Source organism: Trachypithecus francoisi, unplaced genomic scaffold, assembly GCF_009764315.1.
Source record: "Trachypithecus francoisi isolate TF-2019V2 unplaced genomic scaffold, Tfra_2.0 Lachesis_group20, whole genome shotgun sequence".
Lineage (NCBI taxonomy): Eukaryota > Metazoa > Chordata > Mammalia > Primates > Cercopithecidae > Trachypithecus > Trachypithecus francoisi.
The window spans coordinates 35,721,378-35,741,859 of record NW_022681466.1 but is presented as its reverse complement, the minus strand read 5'-3'; the positions used below and the strand labels follow the sequence as shown (position 1 = coordinate 35,741,859).

The window sequence follows — 20,482 nt, the reverse complement described above, 5'->3', positions numbered from 1 at the left end:
TCCGACTCAGAGGCCGGCCCAGCACTTCCCTGCCGGCGCCGCCCCGCACCCGGCCACCGGGCTTCCTCCCTGTCCTCACCCCTGACCTCCGAGGCCGACTTCCAGGCGCGCCAGGCCGGGTCCAGCGCCCGCGGCCCCCTGGGCCAGGACAAGGAGGGCGGGTGAGCAGAGGGGCCGTGCCCAGGGCCTGAAGGTGCGAGGCCGCGTAGTGGGCATGGTCGGGAAGCCGAGCGTGGGCCTGTGAGGCGCGTGTGCGCCTGCGACCTCCTGACGGGGGCTCCCAAAGGAACGGCGCGCACGGCTGGGAGCGGCGCTCTGCGGGCGGGGAGCCCGCAGCCAGGGGTCCGCGGAGGTCGCTGCCTGGAAGCGGGCACCGGCAGGGGGTGGCCAGGCCCGGTCATGGTGCGCCCTAGTCTTCGGGCACGGCGGGGCCGGGCGAGTCCTCCTGGTTGTCGAGCCTCGGCTGAGAGCCGGGCTGCTCGCCCTTGCTTCCAGCCTCTCTAATCTAAACCATGCGGGGCTCCCAGCCCCTACCCGGCTCGCGGGGCCCGAGGGCCAAGAGGAGGGCACTGGGCCGTGCGGTGGAGGAGCCGGCTGCTCGCGTGGGGCTCGGGGTCCTGGGGACCGCGACGCCGGGGAACCCTGGAGCCCCCCTCCCTGGGGGACAGCGGGCGCGAACTGATTGACAGCGGCGACGTCAGCGCGGAGGGGGGGCGGCCCCAGAGGGAGGGAGGGAGGGGGAGGGAGCTGAGGCCCCAAAGTGCAGCCTTGGAGATCAAGGGCCCGCTCCAGAGCCGGGATGTGTCCAGCCCCGAGGGCACGACGGGCAGCTGGACCCTGACCCAGCGGCGCGGAGTCGGAGCCTCGGCCGTCCCGCGCTCCTCGGACCCGAACCTGCAAGGGACCTCGGGCCGCTGGCGCCTCCGCATGCGGCACCGCAATTAGGGTGAGTGTTGGTTCCAGCCGAGTGGGGACCAGCTGGGCGTGCGGGGCTGGGGCCACAGGGGCTCAGGGTTAGGCTGCAGGGTCGGACAGGACGAGAAGCTGGAAAGGGGCGAGTCTCGCGACCCGGAGAAGAACTTCAGGGGCGGTCAAAGTTGCAGGAAGGCGGCGCGAAGTGTCTTGGGTCGGGCCGCCGCCTCGGCCAGACACCCAGTAGTTGGGGCACGAGCCCTCCTCTGTGTGTAACGCGACGAATTGGGTCTAGGGACCCAAGAGCATGGAAATATCGATAGCGCCAGCACCCTAAGAACAAGGCCGTGACAGGCGGAACAGTGGCCTGGAAATTGGTGTTTGCAGAATATGCAAGGCCAAGGAAGAGGGCCCCCGTACTGAAGCGAAAATCCATGTAGAAATGTGTGAGATCAGAACCTACTGGACTCAGAGCCTTTGATGCAAGACTAGTCAAAATTAAAGCAAGGAACATTATGTATAAATAATGATCGATAATTAAAGATTATTAGAATGTGAACAATTACCAAAGAAAGGGCTAATCGGCATAACTGATATAACACGTGAACTTTCAAATAATACAATCGTAGTAACTTTCAGAATCAAGTGAAAATAGTAATCACGATTTTTAAAAAGATTAAAGCAAAGTAATTCTAAATGGAGGAACAATGTAAGGACTATTGTATTAAAGCCAATTGCACTAATATAACGTATAGTAATAGTCTAACAAATTGCCGAACTGTTGGAAACTAGGAAACGAACTCTAGGAGAAAGATGAACAATGAAAATACTATTAAGGGAAATACTATTAATGGTAGTGATATAATAATATAATGTATTATTGATACTATAGTGAACTATTAAAACAAATATTAACTAAAATCTTAGGAGCAATAGTAATGTAAATAAAGACACATTAACAAGAATTGCTGGAGTAATATGACAATTTATGACCAATGTATTAATAGTCACAAGAACATTATAAATAATGGTTGAGTAATAAGAAGTATTGTACCAATGTGATGAAAAATAATCAGAGTATTAAGAGCTACAGCAATATTGCAAAGTATGACAAAACAGCAAGAAGTAATGATGTGATGAAAAATAACTAGCGAGTTAAGATCTGTAACATTACAAATAATGACAAAGTAACAAGATACTGTCAGGGTGTGTGGAAGAATAATACCTAGAGTGTTATGAGCAAGCCTAACAAAACAAATTGTGGTTAGATAACAAGAAGTATTATAAGGATGTGAAGAAAATTAACATGAATTTTCAGAACAGTTATATGACAAGTTATGGTAAACAAGAAGTTACTGAAACAGCGTGGCAAAGTATAAACAAAATGAAGAGCAAGCAACGGAAACATATTAGGGATATAAAGCAAAAATAAAAAAATAATAGATTAACGTGACCTATTGTACACTATGTCAACTAGATATTGGTAATAGTATTATGAATGTGCCAGGCGACCCTGAAATGATGGAGCAGTGTCAGGAAAACAACAAATTTAGTAGCAGTAAGCTAACGAATCAAACCAGGGCTTTAACCATACAGTATTAAAGATACAAAGGAGTAATAATCCACGCGATAGGATATTCTCAAAGTTCCCGAACTGACCAAAATACTACTCTCATAATAAGGACAATTAAAATATTACAAAACAGTACGAAATATTAACAATTCCCCTAGTGCAAGAAACATATCCCCAGTAACCTAAAAGTGAAAAGAAAAATGCTGTCGTCTTTGGAAAACGAGGCGACTGAAAGCAACAGATCCCATCGCAAAGGGAGCGGTGGCTGCGGCGCAGAGGAGCGGATGTGAAAGACCAGCGCGGACCGCTATCCGGGGCTGAGTGCGGGACCCCGCGGTGCGGACCGCCGAGCGCGACCAAGCTCGAGGTCCGAGAGGACCGCGGGGACGGCCGCCCCGGGCCAGCCGGGTGGGGAAAAAAGGAAATTGGTGGGAAGGGGGCAAGCTGTCGCGAGGTCCGGATGTGGCTTCGTGGCGGAGAGAAAAGGAAGAGGCAAACCCTGAGCCTGGGAAGCAGAACACCACGCAGGCCTCGTCCTCAGTCCGAGCTGCGGGGCCCGAGTCAGTGGACGCGGGCTGTGAACCGGCCCCTCACCCGGCAGGACTGAGCGCGTAGGACTGAGAGCGCAGGGCGCGAGCCGCAGGGCTCCGCTGCACGGCTCCGGGTGTGAGAGAGCCCAGCAGAGGACCCCGTGGCCATGCGGGCCAAGCGCGAGACGGCCCCTCCTTGCGACCCCGCAGGCCGCCACGTCTGGGACCAGCCGATCGCTCGGTCGCTGGCGCCGATCCCGCCGGGGTCCTAGATATAGTTGGACCCAGCGCGCTGGCCAGAGTGGGCAGCTACCCTATTGGGGCAGCGGCCCCTTGTGTGGGGACTCCTGGGTTTCCGAGGCTCGGCCCCGCGTTCGCACGTGGTCCGAGGCGGGTGCTGGCGCTGGCAATGTCCAGCGAGTCTCACTCTCTGCGGGCTGTGGCCGAAGACCGGCCCGCCTGTCAGCCTTATCTTTATGGGTTTTTCCCAATCCGGAGTGGCCCCGGCCCCTTTTTATCTCCTCGGTTGCACTTGGCTTGTTTACTTTGCGAGGCCCTGGGAGTCGAAGTCTGAGACCGGGATGAGGAGGCCTCTGAACAGGATGGGAGAGAGGCCTGAGCCCGGGGATGCTCCGGGAGGGCCCGGGGAGAACGGGAAGAAGGTAGGAAGAGAAAGGCGGAGCATTCCGCCTCAAGAGGGGCCGCCAGACCTACAGAAAGCCCCGCTGGAGCGCCCAGGTCCAGCAGGATGGGGAAGAGCAGGAAGGTGGAAAGGCGAAGCGGAGCAAGCGGGGCACACCCCTAAGGGATGCTTTGGGCAGGGAGCAGGCATCTGCGTAGGCGAGAGAATCAACCAAGACACCCGAAGAAATGTAGCTGTGCCAGGCAGGGCTAAGAGGTTCCTGTGAATGGGCCCAGCCTACTGGCCTGGTCCTTCGCTGGGAAGACTGTGGGTCTTTAGGCCCAAAGCAGAGCCCTGTGGCGCTAAAGTGTGCCTGAGTGAGCCTGTGAATTTGAACCCGAGCGCCAGGCAGGGGAGGCCTGGGCGGAGGGCAGAACCTGGATCAGTCACCCAGTAGAGTGTGGCTGCTCAGGCGGGTGGGATGCTGTGTGAGGGGCTGTGTTTCGGTGTGAGCATGTCTGTGCTAGAATGGGAAGAGGATGTGTGTGGACGGGGACTGTGTTGGAGTGAAAGCCTTTGGTTCAGGAAGTCTCTACCTCAGTGCTGTCTGAGGGGTTGGGTGAGGGCAGATGGGTGAGCTGGGCCTGAGGGCCCGAGGCCCTCTCTGCACACAGGTGTGGAGCTGCAGGAGCCTGGGCCCTACCCTCCAGCCTGGCTCTCCTTTCCTGCATGGCCAAGAAGTGTCCTGGTTGTCCTGGGCCCACAGAGAGGCCTGGACCCCAGTTATTGGGGAACAACCGAGAAGACCCAGGCCTCAGGCTCCACTAGAGCCCAGTAGGAGGGAGGGACTCGGGGTGCAGCTGTGGCAATGCCGAGAGGGCGGTCCCTCCGCTAGACCTACTCATCACAGAACCCCACACCCAGGGGCAGGCAGACATTGAACTGCCGCAGACCCTCCCAGGTCCACAGCCTGAAGGGAGGAGGCGAGGGACCTGCCGTCCTTGCGGGCTCCCTCCTCCAGCTTAGGAGGGGGCGGGGTCCACGTGCTCCAGGGCGGCCTCCGCGCCCCGCACGAAGTCCCGGGATCGGCTGGAGAGGGCCACGGGGCCTCTGGCGAGTGTGGACCTGGGCGAGTGATTCGTTGTGTGCTGTGCCCGCAGGAGATGCTGCAGGATAAGGGCCTGTCCGAGAGCGAGGAGGCCTTCCGGGCCCCGGGCCCAGCGCTCGGCGAGGCCAGCGCAGCCAACGCCCCCGAGCCCGCGCTGGCAGCGCCGGGCCTCAGCGGAGCCGCGCTAGGCAGCCCCCCTGGCCCCGGGGCTGACGTCGTCGCCGCCGCCGCGGAGCAGGTAGGGCTGCGCCAGCCGTCGGGTAGAAGTCGGGCGTCGGTCTGTCTGCGGGGTCGTCTGTGTCCGTCATTCCGTCCGATCGTCGACAGTACTCACTTTCAGGGGGACCTGGCTACGTTCAAGACCGTCTGCCTGTTAGTTCTCCACTGAACAGGGCTGGCTTTCTCTGCCTTCTGGGTCCTTCTCCACTTTGAGCCCTCGGGGCTACTGTGGGACAAGCAAGAGTTAGAGCTAGAGATAGAGGAGAGGGGCAGTAAGAACGAAGGAGACCCCCGGAGCATCGGAGCGAGCCTTGACCAAGTGTCCAGCTCCAACAACCCATAGAGGGCCTGGGACCGAACGGGGGGCAAGAGAAGGCGGCCCCGCCAGTGCGCACGGGAGTCGCTGCGGTGCTCCAAGGCCTCTGGGACGTCGCCGAGGGCTTCACAGTGATAATCGGACGATCACAGAGCGCGGGATGCCGCCTGGGGATCTGTGTGCACTATCTGTAGGCGCGCACCTGGCCGAGGGTGCGTGCGCCTCTCCCTGTCTGTGTCTGCCCGGGGAGCCTGTGGTGATGGCCCGCCACGGAAATGTTCATGAGTGTGCAAGAGTGTCGTCTAACCTGCGCTGGCCACTATGTGTGTCCTCTGCGGGTTCCTTCGTAGGTGCAGCTTCAAAGGAGGGAGTTTTAGCCACCGATTAATTCTTTTAAATTTACGAGTAGTTCAAAATCATTCTGCGAAACGAAATCTGGAGCCGTGGGCTCCGGGCGGGCAGGGTTCCGCACAGCTCTTCGGGTCTGGTTCATCCTTCCTCAGGCTCCGCGTGGAGCCCTGGGCCAGGCAGACACAAGTTTCTCTCCCTCCCATCCCCAGACCATCGAGAACATCAAGGTGGGGCTGCATGAGAAGGAGCTCTGGAAGAAGTTCCACGAGGCCGGCACCGAGATGATCATCACCAAGGCGGGCAGGTCAGCGCTGCGAGATTTACATCCGGGGATGGCGGTGGAGAACAATGGGGACCAGGGGGGTCCCTTAGAAGTCCTCTCGGCCCCAGCCTGGTGGCCTATGGGAGTCCTGTCTGCCTCCTCGGGCCTCAGTGCCACCTCCCTCCGCAGCTTGGGACTGGGCTGCCAAAGCCCGCAGGGGGCCACCGCAGCAGCCCGGGGCTTGCGGGAAAGACCGAGGGGGAGGGGCAGCGCTATGCAAATGAATCCAAACAGGGATCGCGACGCCCAGAGTCCCAGCTCCAGCACTTTTGGCCCCCTGGGGGGCTACTCTGCTCTCCTTTCTTTGAGGACCTGAGGAAGTTTCTCAGGAATGCATTGATTGCGGACCCAGAGATGCCTCTCAGCAGATGGGGAGAGCGGTTTTCATACATTTTCGTGAGTGACTGGAACCCCAAGTTTCTCATCCCAGGGGCGCCGCTCTTCTGTTTCCATCCCCATCTCTGGCCAACGGGAAAGCACCACGTTGGGCTCCCTGTGTGTTGGGGGAGCGGCTCTCGGTGGCTGCCAGAAAAGGATGATTTATAAAGTGGAAACATCTTTAAAATGCGGTGGTGTCTGTGGGAGAGAACAGGGAGGAGAGGATGAGAGGAGGAAGACTCACAGGGGGTTGAGTGAGAGATTCACTGGGGCTGGTGGGGTGGGGGCAGGAGTGTGGAGGAGAGCGGTTATCAGGTGAAGGCGGATTGCTGTAGACAGAGACGCTGGCAAGTTCAGGTTCAGGAACTCCCTCCCCACCCATTCTGTCCCCTCCACATACACACACTTGATTTCGGTCCCTGGGGACAGATTAGGTGTGAAAATGTCCCTTTGCCTGGATGTGTCTCATAATTGAGATTTTGAAGGAATAAGATGATGAAGCCTTGAGTGCCAGGAATTTGGAGTCAGAACACAGTGGGTGAGGGATCCAGTTCCAACTCAGCTACTTTCATCTGTGCAACCTCAGACAAGGTACTTAAGGGTCTCTGCTTAACTACCCTCCCCACTCCATCTGTAGAAGAACAGGTCTTGCCTCATACATTGTATGTAAAGCACTGAGTTCCTGTCACATGCAAGCACACAAGAAGTGCTAGTGAATAACATTAGCGATAATTAGAGAAGTGTCTGGCATCCCACTCAGTATTTTCTTCTACTTTTTAGAGAACTCAGCTCTGCTGAACCGCTTACGGAATGATAGACTATTCAAAGGAAACAAAAAGTTGGTTGGTTTGCTGTGTGCAGTGTGTGGGGTGCTGTGGTCCTTCTTGTCTCTGCTCACTGGCAGGCCTTATAAAATTTCCTTTATTTTGTTGAGGGTGGAGGTCTGGGCACTTGGCCACCCTCAGGTCTTAGCCAGGGAGGTGGCATCACCACTCAGGGCCTCTATCAGGGAGAAAGTAGGTTTATTTTAGGGCCTGAGCTTGCTGCATTTTGGGGATGGAGATAGGGAAGGAAGACTCATGAAGGGGCTGGCAGAGGTGCCACATGGAGTAGGCATTGAGGACAGTGGAATCCAGGTGTCACAAGCCCTGCCTCTTTCTGGCTGAGTGCACTTGGGCAAGTCACAGCCTCCTTGTAGCTCAGTGGTGTCAGGGAAATGGTGACCGTAGACCTATCTGCTGTCCTTTCCTTTTCTATCACCGTGAGACTCAAACCAGGGAATCACATGGATGATGGTTGGTAAATGGGTAATCCACTTGGTCAAGTGTGAAGGGGAATGGGGCTATTCCTTGTGCCTGCTGGTGTGGAAAGAAGGTAACAAAGAGAAAGTTTCAGAACTTACATTTTTAGGCAGCAGAAATAACTGTCTCTTGAAAATAACTGGTCAGCATGTTCTCCGGGCATGTCTGGCCTCTGGCATTTTAAACAAAAGGCATTTTATGGTTTTCCTCAGTGGTGTTTCCTGCATCTGCGTGGGTCCTCCTCCTCCCTCTCCCAACACATACACTTATACACACACTTCCAGAGGTGGCTAGCTTCAGGTAGATGTTTGTGCTTGATGCTAGTTGAGGCTTAGAGGTGGACCTTAGGGAATTATGATAATATTTTTTAAATGGCTGTGATGATGTTGGCCAATTATGGATCCATCACAGCCTTTCACTTCTCTGGCAGAAACTTATCCTTGCATTGGGTCTGGTTCTTAAGAAAATCACTAGTCTCATGCCCCCAACCCCTCACCCCTCACAGACCCTATTTCCTCCTTCATAGCTTCCCCCTCCTTCAGCAACCACTGTATTGCTCTGATTTAGTCTGATTTACTTTACTGAGCTGTGGTTCTTCAACATCCTGTCCAGTGCCTCTCCCTGCTCCCCAAATTCTGTGTGCCTCTACTGGAACCCTTCTTGGTACACTTCCATTTGTCAGTCTGGGCCTTGCTGCTAAACCTGGAATCACAGCTTCCTAGATAGACAGAGCTGGAGGAGAACCAAGAGAACATACACCAAACTGCAGAGACGGGAAGTGAGGCAGTTACCAGGTCTACATAGGGAAACAGATGAGGCACCCCATCCCCAGAACACAACCCCTACTTTGATAAGTTCCCTTGATTGCTTTTTTACGGGGTCCTATTCAGTGTGGATTGTGGCTCTGCCCTAGAGATCCTGGCTAATTAGGGACATGATAACTGCCATCTGGCTGGGCAGGAGCAGGCCCTGGAGAAGGGGAGCCAGAATGTTCTCAAGCCAGGTTGAGTTCTCAGGTCACAAGTTTTCTTCCTACCTTAGCCCTTTGGGTCCTTGAGAGTCTTGAAGGTCAACGGAGAGAAGAATCCCTCTCACTGGATAGTGACTTTGAACTGCCAAACAATGTGGCCTGGTGGATAAAATGCCAACCACGGTGGGAGCCACCAGTTTCTGAATACTCAGCAACCTCCATGTCAGGTGTGAAATGGGGGACACAGCCCTCCACAGCCTGTCTCAGTCTCTTGGATCTCTGTGTCCAGAGGGTTCATGCTGATAACCGCAGACAGCGGATCCCTCTCTTGGCCTGCCCACATCCCTGCCAAGCTTGATACATGTGAGAAACTGCATTTTCTCCCAAACATAGATAAAAGTGAGCTCCACAAAAAAATTTAAATATAAACCTCCCCAAAATGAAAATTGCCTAACCGTCTCACTGCCCTACTCCTAGGTCATGGTTTTGCCACCAGATAAATCTCCACTATCAGCCTTCATAGCCTGTTGAGTTCAATGTTGCTTGTGTTAGTGACAGTGAATTTGCGTTTGAAAAATGAACTACCGATGAGAACTCCTGTTGAACCTGTATTGTTTGTTATTCTGAGGCAAGGATTTGGCCCGGCTTAATCCGGGGCTTCAAAGCCAATTGCCCTCACTCTGTATACAGAGCGTCAGAGCCCAGTGGCGTGGATGATAAGAGAAGTAAGGGTTGAAGACACTGGGAAAGTGGGTTGGGGAGAGAGTGCTTTGATCTCTTTTTAAAGTATTTTCTGAAAGCAAAAGTCTATCAGAAGGAAGTGCCTTAAAAAAAAAATCTAAGAGAAGCAACTGATCTTCCAAAACAACATCCATTCCACACACTCTCACCCCTGCCCCTCCCTCAGGGAAAAGATTTCTTAAATATGCTTTGGGTGAATTAGAAAACTGTGTGCGTATGCCTCTGTGTATGTGTGTGTGAATGTGGAAATCGATTTATTAGCTTCAAAATCAGAACTCACTTGGCTATAAAAGGCTTGGTCTCAGTGTAGGTGGCACCAGCAGCCCTACTCCTAACCTCAGCCTTGGACTCTGGGCCCTGGCCTCTTCCCTGTATACCCAGGATTCCTCCTGAAGAGCCCCCGCCCCCGCCCCCACATCAGCATTGGAGAAACAAAGGGTTTTCAGGGCACCCCTGTCGTTTTACTGCTGTAGGGTTCTCTTCAGACTCTGGGCTCCAAGGCGCCTGTGTATGTATACACACATATATAATTTTTAACCTGAATGTATTGAAGTGGAACATTCCTACAGAAGAGTCCACACGTCTTAAGGATGCAGCTTTACAGACTTGCACAAAATGAACATACTCGTGTAACCTTCCTCCAGATAAAGAAATAGATCACCACCCCCCCCCCCCAAGAATCCTTGTGTGCCTACCCAGTCAGCGCCATCCCCACCCTTGAAACCACTCTCTAGACTTCTGACCCCTTCCGGCTGGTGTTCCCCTACATTAAGGGAGGGTCCGTGTAGCTATTACTGGAGTCCCCAGGGACCTCCGAGAAAGTCGGGGCTGCAGAGGGGTTGGGGATTGGGGGACCCTCCAGGTGGAGAGAATCTAGGGGTATCCCGTAGTCACTGTCCCTCTCCCCAGGAAGGGCGCTGCGAATAAGCGCCTTAAATTTGGCCACCTATTTGGCCGGGAAGCTCCCGGGGCTCTCGGAGCGCAGCTAGAACTTGCGTGTTCTCTCTCAGCAGTGAGTTCGCAGTTATGGGTTTGTTGCCAGAATTTAAAAAAGCCCCAAACCCTTGCCCCGCGCCCCGCGCGCCTCCAACACCGAGAAATGTCCGAGGAAGCTTATCTTAGCAGTTCATTCTAAAGCCATTTCCGAGTATGAATAGATAAAGGCTCCAGCCCCGCACCCTTTCAGAGCCTGTTTCATGATCAGAGGAGAAGCCCCGGGCTTTCATCTCCTCCCGGGCCGGCGAGCAGGCGGCTTGTTTATTCCCCTGGCGGAGCCGTTTCCGCGTGTGCCGGGGGGAGCCCCCATCTGTCCGGGGGCGCGGGATCCCGACCGGGCGCGGGGAACTAGGGGAGCATGGAGACGGCGCTTGGGGCGCAGAGGGAAGGTGCCGGGCAAGTGGAAAGGGTGCCGAGGGGCTGAGAAGAGGGAGGGACAGGAGGACGGGGTGGGAGCAGGGAGAGGGTGGGGGGCATAGAGAGAGGGTGCAGGGAGGGGAGCGGAGGAACGCGCAGGGAGAGGGCTCGCCGGGGCGGACCCAGACGTAGAGCACAGAGTGCCGGGGACAGGCGGGCGTCACCGCCAGCGCTGGTGGCAGGGCCTGTGTGGAGACAGGCGGCACCCGCAGTGCTTTCCTTCTTGGTCACCTCCCCCACCCCAACACACAAACAGGGAGGCGTTGCTTTCCACCGTAGGGTGTTGGTTTTCAGGTGAATTCTATGCCATAAATCACAGAAACAATTTACATCTCACTCCATCATTTCAAACCTTTCATTAGAGAGGCAGAGCTCATAGGAAGTCACAGCTCCCAAACCCAGCTGGCCTCTGTCGCCTGAGGCATGACACGCTGGTGAACACCCCCAAGTCAGGCATCTAGGCACCAACTTTAGTCCCTTCAGGAACCCAAGGGCGGATGCCCGTGAGGCCTTGAATTCTCCCCTCGACCTGGGCAGGAAGCCGATGGAGGGGACAGAGGGGGCCTCACCTTCACAGGCAGCCCTTCCCCAACCCTGGGTGGACCCTTCCTCCTTCTGGAGCCACCTAGGCAGGGAAATGATAGTGCTTAGGGCCCCCCACCCCACCCCAGAGTGGGTTCTGCATGGCTCAGAAGCAGTCCCCCAACTAGACCCTGCCAAGACCTAGACGTCTGTTGCATTGAAGGCAATGGAACTGCCTGAGGCAGTTCAGCCCCGAGCAGAGGGCTTTTGAACTCCCCATTCAGACCAGACATCCTAGTCCCTCAGCTCCTGAGCGCTGCTGCCTTAGATAGAGGGGAACTGGTGGGCAGGGGAGGCGAGGCTGGGAGGTACTCCCCTTCCCTGCACGGATGCCACATCTCCTTATCAGTCAGGAATCTGGTCCATGATCAGCTTCCAGGAGGGGCCAGGTCCCAAGACACCAGCTGGGGCTGCAGAGAGCAGCCTCCTCAAAGGCCTTGCTGAAAGCACTCAGTCAGTGTCAGCCGGGCCTCCTGGGCTGTGGAGATGAAGCCCAGCAGGGAGAAGAAGAGGGGAAGGCCAGGGCCCCTTAGCCTCCTCTCAGCCTAGGCTACCATGCCTGCCAAAGTGGCAGGGAGCCCTTCGCTCCCCGCCCCCTGTGTGGACACTGGCCCTGGAGGGAAGCCATGGCTGCCCTCTGCTATTGCCACCTGGAATGATGACAGGAGACAAGCTGAGTGCAGGCCCCGGGTGCCAGGCCAGCCCAAGTATGGCCAGAACTGCCCCATTTTGTGGCTGTTTCTGTGGCAGTTACAAAATGGTGGCCTGGAGGGGGCAGGATTCTTGGCCTCACCCCAGGGAAGGGGGAGGCAAGGCAGCTGCTGCCCTTCCTGATTCAGCTGTAGGCCCACCAGGAGAGAGGCAGGGCCGGGAAAAGGTGGTGCAAGCTCCAGCTGCGCCCCCAGGCCCCATGGGGGGCTGGTAAGTGGGAGGCAGGGTTGGGTTCCTGAGCCCCTCACTTCCCCCATTCCTGGAGAGGGGGCGGGGTGGACATTTGAAAATGCTTTCAATTGACATCTGAGACAAATTCTTCCACATGGTTTATAAGTCCCTAGACTTGCAGCTAGAACTTCCCTCCTCCCTCCAGGCACGCACACATCCACACATGCGCACTCGCACACTCGCTCACATGTGCTTGGGCACACACACCCCACATCCCCACCTCCCTGCCCTGCGTGTTTGCACAGGCTTCTCCTCCAGCAAGAGAGGGGCACAGGTGGGGCTGGGCGGGACGTGGGCTGGCAAGGAAGTGAACCCTCTGCCTCAGTCGGGGTCCTGGCCTGGGCTTAGGGCCTGCTAGCTTATAAAGGCCTTGATCCTTTCTGGAAGCCCTGTCCTGTCCAGGTAAGCTGGTGCCCCTGGTGACAAAATAGGGACCTCTGATAATCTGTTTGTGGCATCTTGGACAGTTTCTCCAGGGTCCTATACTGTCTTGGGTTAGTAAGAGGCAGAGAACCACCTGCTGGTTGTCCCAGAGTGGACCAGCCGGGCAGTGGCACAGCTCAGTGGGGCTTAGTGTCTTCATTGTGTCTTCAGCTAGGTTTGGATCCTGTTTCTCTTGGGGAACACCTTTGTGGGAGATCAGCTGGGGGTGGGGGATGGAGTCTGAGGAGGATGGTGAGGAAGTTCCATTCTTCTCTCTGCTGAAGTCAGGGACCTAGTGACCAGGGGAGGGAGCTGTGCCCAGCGTGTTTGTGTATGCACTGTGCTGTTGTGTGTGTGTATGTGCTGAGGGGTGTGCGGAAGCCCCCTCTGGAATGTGCCCTGAACCTCAAGGCCCTAGACGGCCTCAGCATGGGCTGCAGGAAATGGCAAACTTTCTGGGCTTTGGTGAACCCATTTTCGTAGAAGTAGGTCATACCACTTCTCCATTTACTTTGCTGAGGGTGTAATGCAGCAGGGGTCCGTGGTCATTCACGCAGCAATCTATGAGATAGGTGGTAATGTTATCCTTGTTTTAGAGATAAGGAAACCAAGGCACAGAGAGGTTCAAGCAAGTTGCCTAAGGCTTGTCAGTGGGGCCCAGGCTGTGACCATGGCAAGTGGTTTCAGAATCCCTGCCCTCTCTTATCCATGAGGCTCCTGGACCGACTTTCCCCTGATACTCAGGATGCACAGGTCCAGGTGAGGTGTTCACAGGGAGAAATACCCCGATAGATACACCGGAAGAACCCAAACCTAGCATGGTTTTGGATGGCAGTCTCCTGTTTTCCCACGAACTGGTTTTAGGCCTAAGGGTTTCCACAGAGGCATGACCCAGAGGAGGCAGCTCATTATTTATGGAAGCAGCTGATGCTGGTTTCCGGCCCCCTATAATTGCACCCCAGAACTTCAGTTGTGTCTGGGCTGGCAAAGGACAGGAGGGAAATTAAGGCAACAAGGTTGGCATCAGAATCTGCTCCCACAATCCTGACTGGGGTCTCTGTGCTTCAGCTGCTCACAGGCACTAGCCCCAAGTCTTAGGGGATCATGGGGGAGGGGAGAAGTGAATTTGGGAAATGGGGTAAACTCTCCTCCTAGACACAGACTGAGAGCTGCAGGGCTCAGAGACAGCAGCCAGTGCCACCTTTTCCCTGCGGGCAGAGGGGGAAGTGAGTTGCGCAAGTCACACAGCTGTGACCAATGCTAGGATCGCTGGCCAAAAGGGCAGCACCTGTTAGTGGCCTTCTGCCCCCTTGCTCACTTTGTTCCACCTCTCCTGGTGCTCGGTCCACATGCTCCGCCTCACCCCTCGGCTCCCCCAGGAGGATGTTCCCCAGTTACAAGGTAAAAGTCACAGGCATGAACCCCAAGACCAAGTACATCTTGCTGATTGACATCGTCCCCGCCGATGACCATCGCTACAAGTTCTGTGACAACAAATGGTAAGTGGCTCCTTACTGCATCGCCCACCTTCCCTCAGCTGCCCACTTGCTGCACGCCCCCACCTAGTGTTTTGTCTGGGGGATTTCTTAGCTACCTGAGTGACTGCCCAGGTCTGCAGGCTGGAGTTCACTGCCTGGAACCGGCCTTGCAGAGGCTGAGGTGGTCAGCGAATGTCTGCATGCCTGCTGCAGGTGGGGCTGGGGTTGGGCTGAAAACCAGCTGCATGTTTGGGAGTTTGGTGGATTGCAAGGGTCTGTACTCTCCTTATGGCCATGGACAGTCAGGACTTGGTGACTATGCTGTCAGGTGACAGACAAATCATTAACACTGGCCAGATTTAGACTCTGTCAGTGCTTCACTGTGGGGAAGATGGGAGCAGTTCTCTTGGGGACTTTAAGAGCAGGGCCATTACCCGGTGTGTGGAGGCACTCTCCTGTTTCTCCATGTTCTCCTTGGCTTTAGGCCCCTCCAGCCATCCAGACAAAGTGAGGCTCCACCAGGGGGCTGGTGGATAGGAACGTTTGGCAAGGGACTGGGAGACATAGAGCGGTAAAGGGACAAAACCAAAAGGGGCCAGGTAAACAAACGCTGGGCTACCTTTCGTGAGGCCAACTCCTTAGTCCCTGACTGCCTGGGAGCTCAGAACAGCACTCCAGGAGCGAGCAGCCAGCTAGGACACTGGGCTCTGCGGCAGGTGAGCCACAGAGCTGGAGAGATTGGACTGAGGAGGCAGGATTTGGTGGCCACGTCCTGGCAAGGGCCATGCTTCTGTTTCTTCTCCCTCTCTGGGCTAGAACTCAGAGCAGGCTCTGGCTGCGGGGAGAGCTACCAAGGAAGTTCTTACCATTGTTTTGTGGACTAGCCATTTGAGAGTTGTCTAGGTCCTCTGAGAAGCTCCCTCTAAATACTATAATTTATAACATGTGACAATCAGAATCATACGAGGTGTGGTGGCTCATGTCTGTAATCCCAGCTACTCTGGAGGCAGAGGCAGGAGGAAGACTTGAAGGTCAGGAGTTTGAGACCAGCCTGGGTAATATAGTAAGATCCCTGTCTCCGCAAAAATTTTAAAAAGTTAACTGGGCATGGGTTCCACGCCTGTAGTCACAGGTACTTGGGAGGCTGAGGCAGAAGGATTGCTTGAGCCCAGGAATTGGAGGCTGCAGGGAGCTATGATCATACCACTAGCATGAGTGACAGAGTGAGAATCTGTCTCTTAAAAAGAAAAAAAGTTTTAAAATCATAAGCGTAAATATACATAGGAGTGCCTAAATCTCCTCACAATTTCTTTGTGATTAGCCCCAGTCCCTCAATTAAATGATCCCATTTCTCTGTAACCTCCCTTTTTTTTCTACTGCAGTAAAATCAAGGAGATTCAGAACTGCTCTCTCCTCCTCAGCATTCTCTCCTCTGTCCCTCACTCCTATCCTTGAAGTACTAATTTGACAATGTGGTGGGACCAGCAGCTATTTTTTTTCTCTGGTCAATGGGGGTTTACTCCAAGAGGGGACAGGGAATCTGGCCTCACCAGCCCCTGGAGTAATCGCCCGCTCTTATCTGCTCTGTTGGCAGGATGGTGGCAGGGAAGGCTGAGCCGGCCATGCCAGGAAGGCTGTATGTCCACCCGGATTCTCCTGCCACAGGGGCCCACTGGATGCGGCAACTGGTCTCCTTCCAGAAGTTGAAACTGACAAACAACCACCTGGACCCCTTTGGCCATGTAAGGATGGGGGCTGCCTGGCCTAGGGAGGCAAGTCTGGGGCAGTATTAGGGGTGGGAAAGACCAGGATGGGGACGGGGAGAATCCACTCCGGGATCCAGCTCCAGGCTTTGGCACTCACTGACCAGTTTAGGGAAGGAGCTCAAGCCTTTAAGGAGTGCAGAGAGCTGGACTTCCTTCCCCACCACTTACTGGCTGGGTAACTCTGGGCAATTGTTTCAGACTCTTTGAGCCTCACTTTCCTTGTCTAGAAAATGGAGATGACCATATATAGCTTTCGTGGTTGTGAGACATAAATGAGAGGGTATACAGGAAGCACTTTGCACATAGGAGGTGCTAAATAAATGGCAGCTATGATGATAAAGGTGACAGGTCAGGTCTCAGCTTCAGTTCCCCAAAATCTTCCCTTGCTGGAACATAACACAAGAGGAGTACGCCTTTTCGAGCAACAGTCACAGATGCATTCCGAAGCCCCTCTTTGGTATGTACCATCTGCCTGGCCTGACAGCCGCCTGCTTCTGGAAGGAAAGACCTTGCTCTGGCTCCTGTGTTAGCTCCTGCTGGGTTTGGCCTGGCCCTTACAGAAGAGTTCTGAAGCCCCAGGGACGCTGCTGATGCCCCATCCAGGCTGCCCAAGCTCATTCTTTCCCCATCTGGCCCTGGCAAGTCCACAAAAAAGAGATTTTTATGTGGAAATTTTTAGCTCTAGTATGTGGCAAACAGAAGTCTGGGGACCTGGTACTATCCGCCAGGGCACAGGCCCCATCCCTCGAGACTGCCCATGGTTACTGCGGAAGTGCAGGGCAGGGGAGGCTTCGAGATGCAGGTGTAGCTGCTGAGGTTACGAGGTGTGCAGGTATGTCCCGCTTTTATTCCCCAGCTCTGAAGCATAGTTCCTATGGAAAACTCCAGCCATGTTTCTTTTCTGATTGATGGGTATGTAACTGGCAACGAACTTCTAGTTTTAATTTCTCAGAATCTGTTCAGTTCTCTTCTGAGTCATTGGTGAGCTATAAACAAGCAGCTAGGAGAATGCTTAATTAATGCCATCAACTCCCGACTTATCTGGTTTGTGAGTCCCTATACTGGGTTTCCCATACAGGGCGGGCAGATTTCCAGTGGGGAGGATCAGCCAAGTTCCCACCTCCCCGAGCCCCAGGGCATTTCAGCTGAGAGGCAGAGGGGCTTCCTGGGTCTCCCAGGGCACCATCCTGGTCAAGATTTTGTTCCCAGTCAACTCCTACCTAACTTCCTGTGCTTGGCCAGGCTATGGCACCAGCCTCAAAGGATAGGGAGGGTCTCTGTGTTGGGAGGCTAGGGAACCTGGCCCATGACTGCACACACACACACACACACAGACCCCATGGGGGGCGAATACAGAGCTTGAGGGGAGCTGCATCTTTGGGTGGCCATTTGTCCCTAGGGATCCAAGCCTGGAGAGGATTTTAGATGCGCCAGCTTGTTGTCAGGGCTACCAGCTGTGACGACGTCTCAGAGGACTCCTCTTTTCCCCAACCTCTAGAAAGTGAGAGGGGAGGGAGTTAAGGGATGGAAAACTGGGCCTTCTATAGGAAGTGGGAGAGAGTGCTCTGGCCTTCACAGCCTAGCAGTAGCTTTTCACAGCCTGGCTAATCTCTTCAGTGGCTCTGCCTGGGTCTGTGAGTGGTTTGTGATAACCTGCATAGAAGTCAGGGCCAGTGAGGCTGCTTGATGGGCTTGTGATGCTGGACGTGCCCCTGGCTACACCTGTCATGCCTGCCTGGGGCTTCCCTTGCTTTGGCCACAGGGATACTACCCACAGGAACTCAGCTTTCTCCCTGGATGAGTGGGACGCAGAGCATCTTTCTTCTCCCTTCATCCTCACACTTACCCATACTTACAGGTTATTGGCTACAACAGCCCTGTGAGTGTGGCAGGGCCCAGGTACTGTCTTGGACCCAGACCTTCTGCTTCCCGGTCCAGTGTCCTGGGCTTCTCCACTGCCTTTCCATACCCAGGGCTCTTGCTGCGGTGTCTTCACCTATTTAGAGCACCCTTGAAGAGGGAGCAGCCTCTGGCCATTCAGACAAGGGCTGTGGAGGGACATATCAGGGCACAGCAACCCATTTGGATGTTGACTTTCTTCTGCCCCTTGGCCCGTGCCCGTGGGAGTGGTGAGCTCCCATTGAAGGGTGAAGGAGTCACCCTTCTTGGCTTCTCAGTGCAAGAGGCTGGGGAAAAGCCACGTTGTATTGGGAATTGCCCTTCCATCTGCACAACCACGTCTACGTTTTCAGCTTGCCCCGAAAGCTTCCAGGCCTCAAGGGACTTTCTCCAGCCACATGAGCTTGGACTTTTCCTGGGGATCCCCATGGTATCCCAGGAGCTTGAGCAGCTGCCTCCTCTCGGCAGCCCTCACCCCTAACTCCTGCCCAAAGGGGTGGGCTCTCTCCTCGCAAAAGGGCAAGTTGAGAGCCCATGAGAGTGGCTGCGGTATCATCTTGGGGTCCAACAAGTAGACTCAGAGTCCTTCTAGCCTGGAGATCCCTGGGCCCAAGCCACCCCATTTCCTTATCCCCGGAGATGAGCAGGGTGGCTGAGAGCCCATGTGTCTGCTTGTGGGTGCATTAAGGCCTCAAAGAGCAGGAAGCCCTGACTGTCGGGGTCGGGGGTGTGGAACAGCCATTTTGGGATAATCCGGGTTTTCCTATAATTCAAGATGCCCTTCTTCCATGAATGCTGCTCTCCTCTGAAGTCTGAGGACCTTAGGTTGAAGTCTTGGGCCTGGTAGCCTGTCCTGTGTGGCAGATGGGGCCCTGGAACAGGAACCTCTCAGACCACATGGCCAGAACCTCCTAAAAGACAGGACTGAACTCTGACTAGAACGTTCCTTGTGAGTTTTTGTTGTGGGATTAGGAAAGCCTTCACAGCAGAAGCCCACAAGAAATTTTCCAGTCCGAACCTTGGGGGCAGGTTCAGGAGGGCAGAGGGAGTCACCTCCAGTCCCGCGGTTGGGCCAGGCAAGAACAGAAAGGACCATGGGGCTGGGGCTGGATGCGCTGCCTCCAGGTGGCCTGAATTCAGCTTTGCTTCTGCTGTTCTTCTGGCCACAGAAGCTGCCTGCCCACTGTTCCTTCCTGCCTGCCACTACCTCCCATGCCCAGCAGGGTCCTGTGCTAGGCAACCATAAGATGGGAAGGGAAGCTGCTTCCCCCAGCTTTCTTCCTCTTCTCTTCTGAATAAGCTTCTAGAAATACCTGGGCTTCAGGAAGTTGGGGACGGCCTCACTGGGGCATAGGTGGGACCTGTATCCTGCAGCACCATGTGGAAATGGTGGCATGTGGGTATCCCAGATTGCTGAGGAGGGAGGGCCAGTTTATGATTTCTGACCCAGTGAGTCCAGCTGTCGGAGGGGCTGCATTAGCCCCTGGGCTAGAGGTGTGGACTGCAGTTCCTCAGTCACAAAGTAGCACTCATTAGTCCCCACATAAATATGTGACTTCCTGCTCTAGCCACTGGGCTTCATAATTGGCATAGGCCTGACTGCCCCACCCTTAGCCCTGGGACTATCTTCCCACCCGCTTTGCCTAGGTAGCTACTCCTGAGCTGTGGGATCCAAGCTCAAATGCACGTTCTTCAGAGAGAAAGGTTGGGGTCCTCATTCTATGCTGTCAGAGCACTATGCAACTTTTCATGCTAGTACTTGCCAAAGTTATAATTTTGTACCTATTTGCATCTTAAAATTTTACTTATGAATAGGAATTACTTTCACAAGCTTTAAACATAAATCATTGAATAAATAAAAATGTCTACAATATGACATCTCTTTCTACTTGTTCCTGATCCACTGTTTGTTTCAACCCCCAGTACAGGCAACCACAGTTACTAATTCCCTTTCAGCATTTTTGTTTTGTTTTTGCACACAGGCAGAATGTGTAATCTGGAATCCCCTCTTTTATACACAAAAGGTGGCATACTATGGAAACATTTTTTGCATCTTGCTCTGTAAACTTAATAATATCTCTTAGAGAAGAGTGCATTCAGAGAGAGCTTCCTCATCCCTTTTGCAGCTGCACAGAATTATTATTATTTTAAATTTTTTTTGCGATGGAGTTTCACTCTTGTTACCCAGGCTGGAGTGCAATGGTGCGCTCTTGGCTCACTGCGACCTTCACCTCCCGAGTTCAATCAGTTCTCCTGCCTCAGTCTTCTGAATAGCTGGGATTACAGGTGCCTGCCACTACGCCCAGCTAATTTTTGTATTTTTCCTTTTTTAGTAGAGACAGGGTTTCACCATGTTGATCAGACAGGTCTCAAACACCTGACCTCAGGTGATCCGCCTGCCTCGGCCTCCTAAAGTGCTGGGATTGCAGACATGTGCCACCGTGCCCGGCCTGCAGCTGCATAGAATTTTATCGAATGATTGTTTTAGAAATCATGTAGCCAGCTCTTATTGAAGGAATTAGTTTTTTTTATTCTTTGCTCTTCTGATTAAGCTTGTACATATGCCATTTTACACAGTGCCAAGTATATCTGTGAGATAAATGTCCTGTTCAAAGGGTACACGGATTTGTAACTTT

At 54.3% G+C, this 20,482-nt stretch overlaps 1 protein-coding gene across 2 annotated transcripts in view; it reads left to right on the top strand.

The window, feature by feature from the left end:
• The first annotated feature begins 762 nt into the window (after positions 1 to 762).
• TBX4 (T-box transcription factor 4) overlaps positions 763 to 20,482 on the top strand; it is a 32,708-nt gene continuing 12,988 nt past the window's right edge. For both annotated transcript variants that reach the window (XM_033183751.1, XM_033183750.1), the window contains exons 1-5: positions 763 to 946; positions 4,798 to 4,983; positions 5,841 to 5,935; positions 14,083 to 14,202; positions 15,776 to 15,923. In XM_033183751.1, the coding sequence (XP_033039642.1) occupies positions 4,801 to 4,983; positions 5,841 to 5,935; positions 14,083 to 14,202; positions 15,776 to 15,923 (546 nt within the window). In that variant the 5' untranslated portion in view covers positions 763 to 946; positions 4,798 to 4,800. The remainder of the gene's footprint in view (positions 947 to 4,797; positions 4,984 to 5,840; positions 5,936 to 14,082; positions 14,203 to 15,775; positions 15,924 to 20,482) is intronic.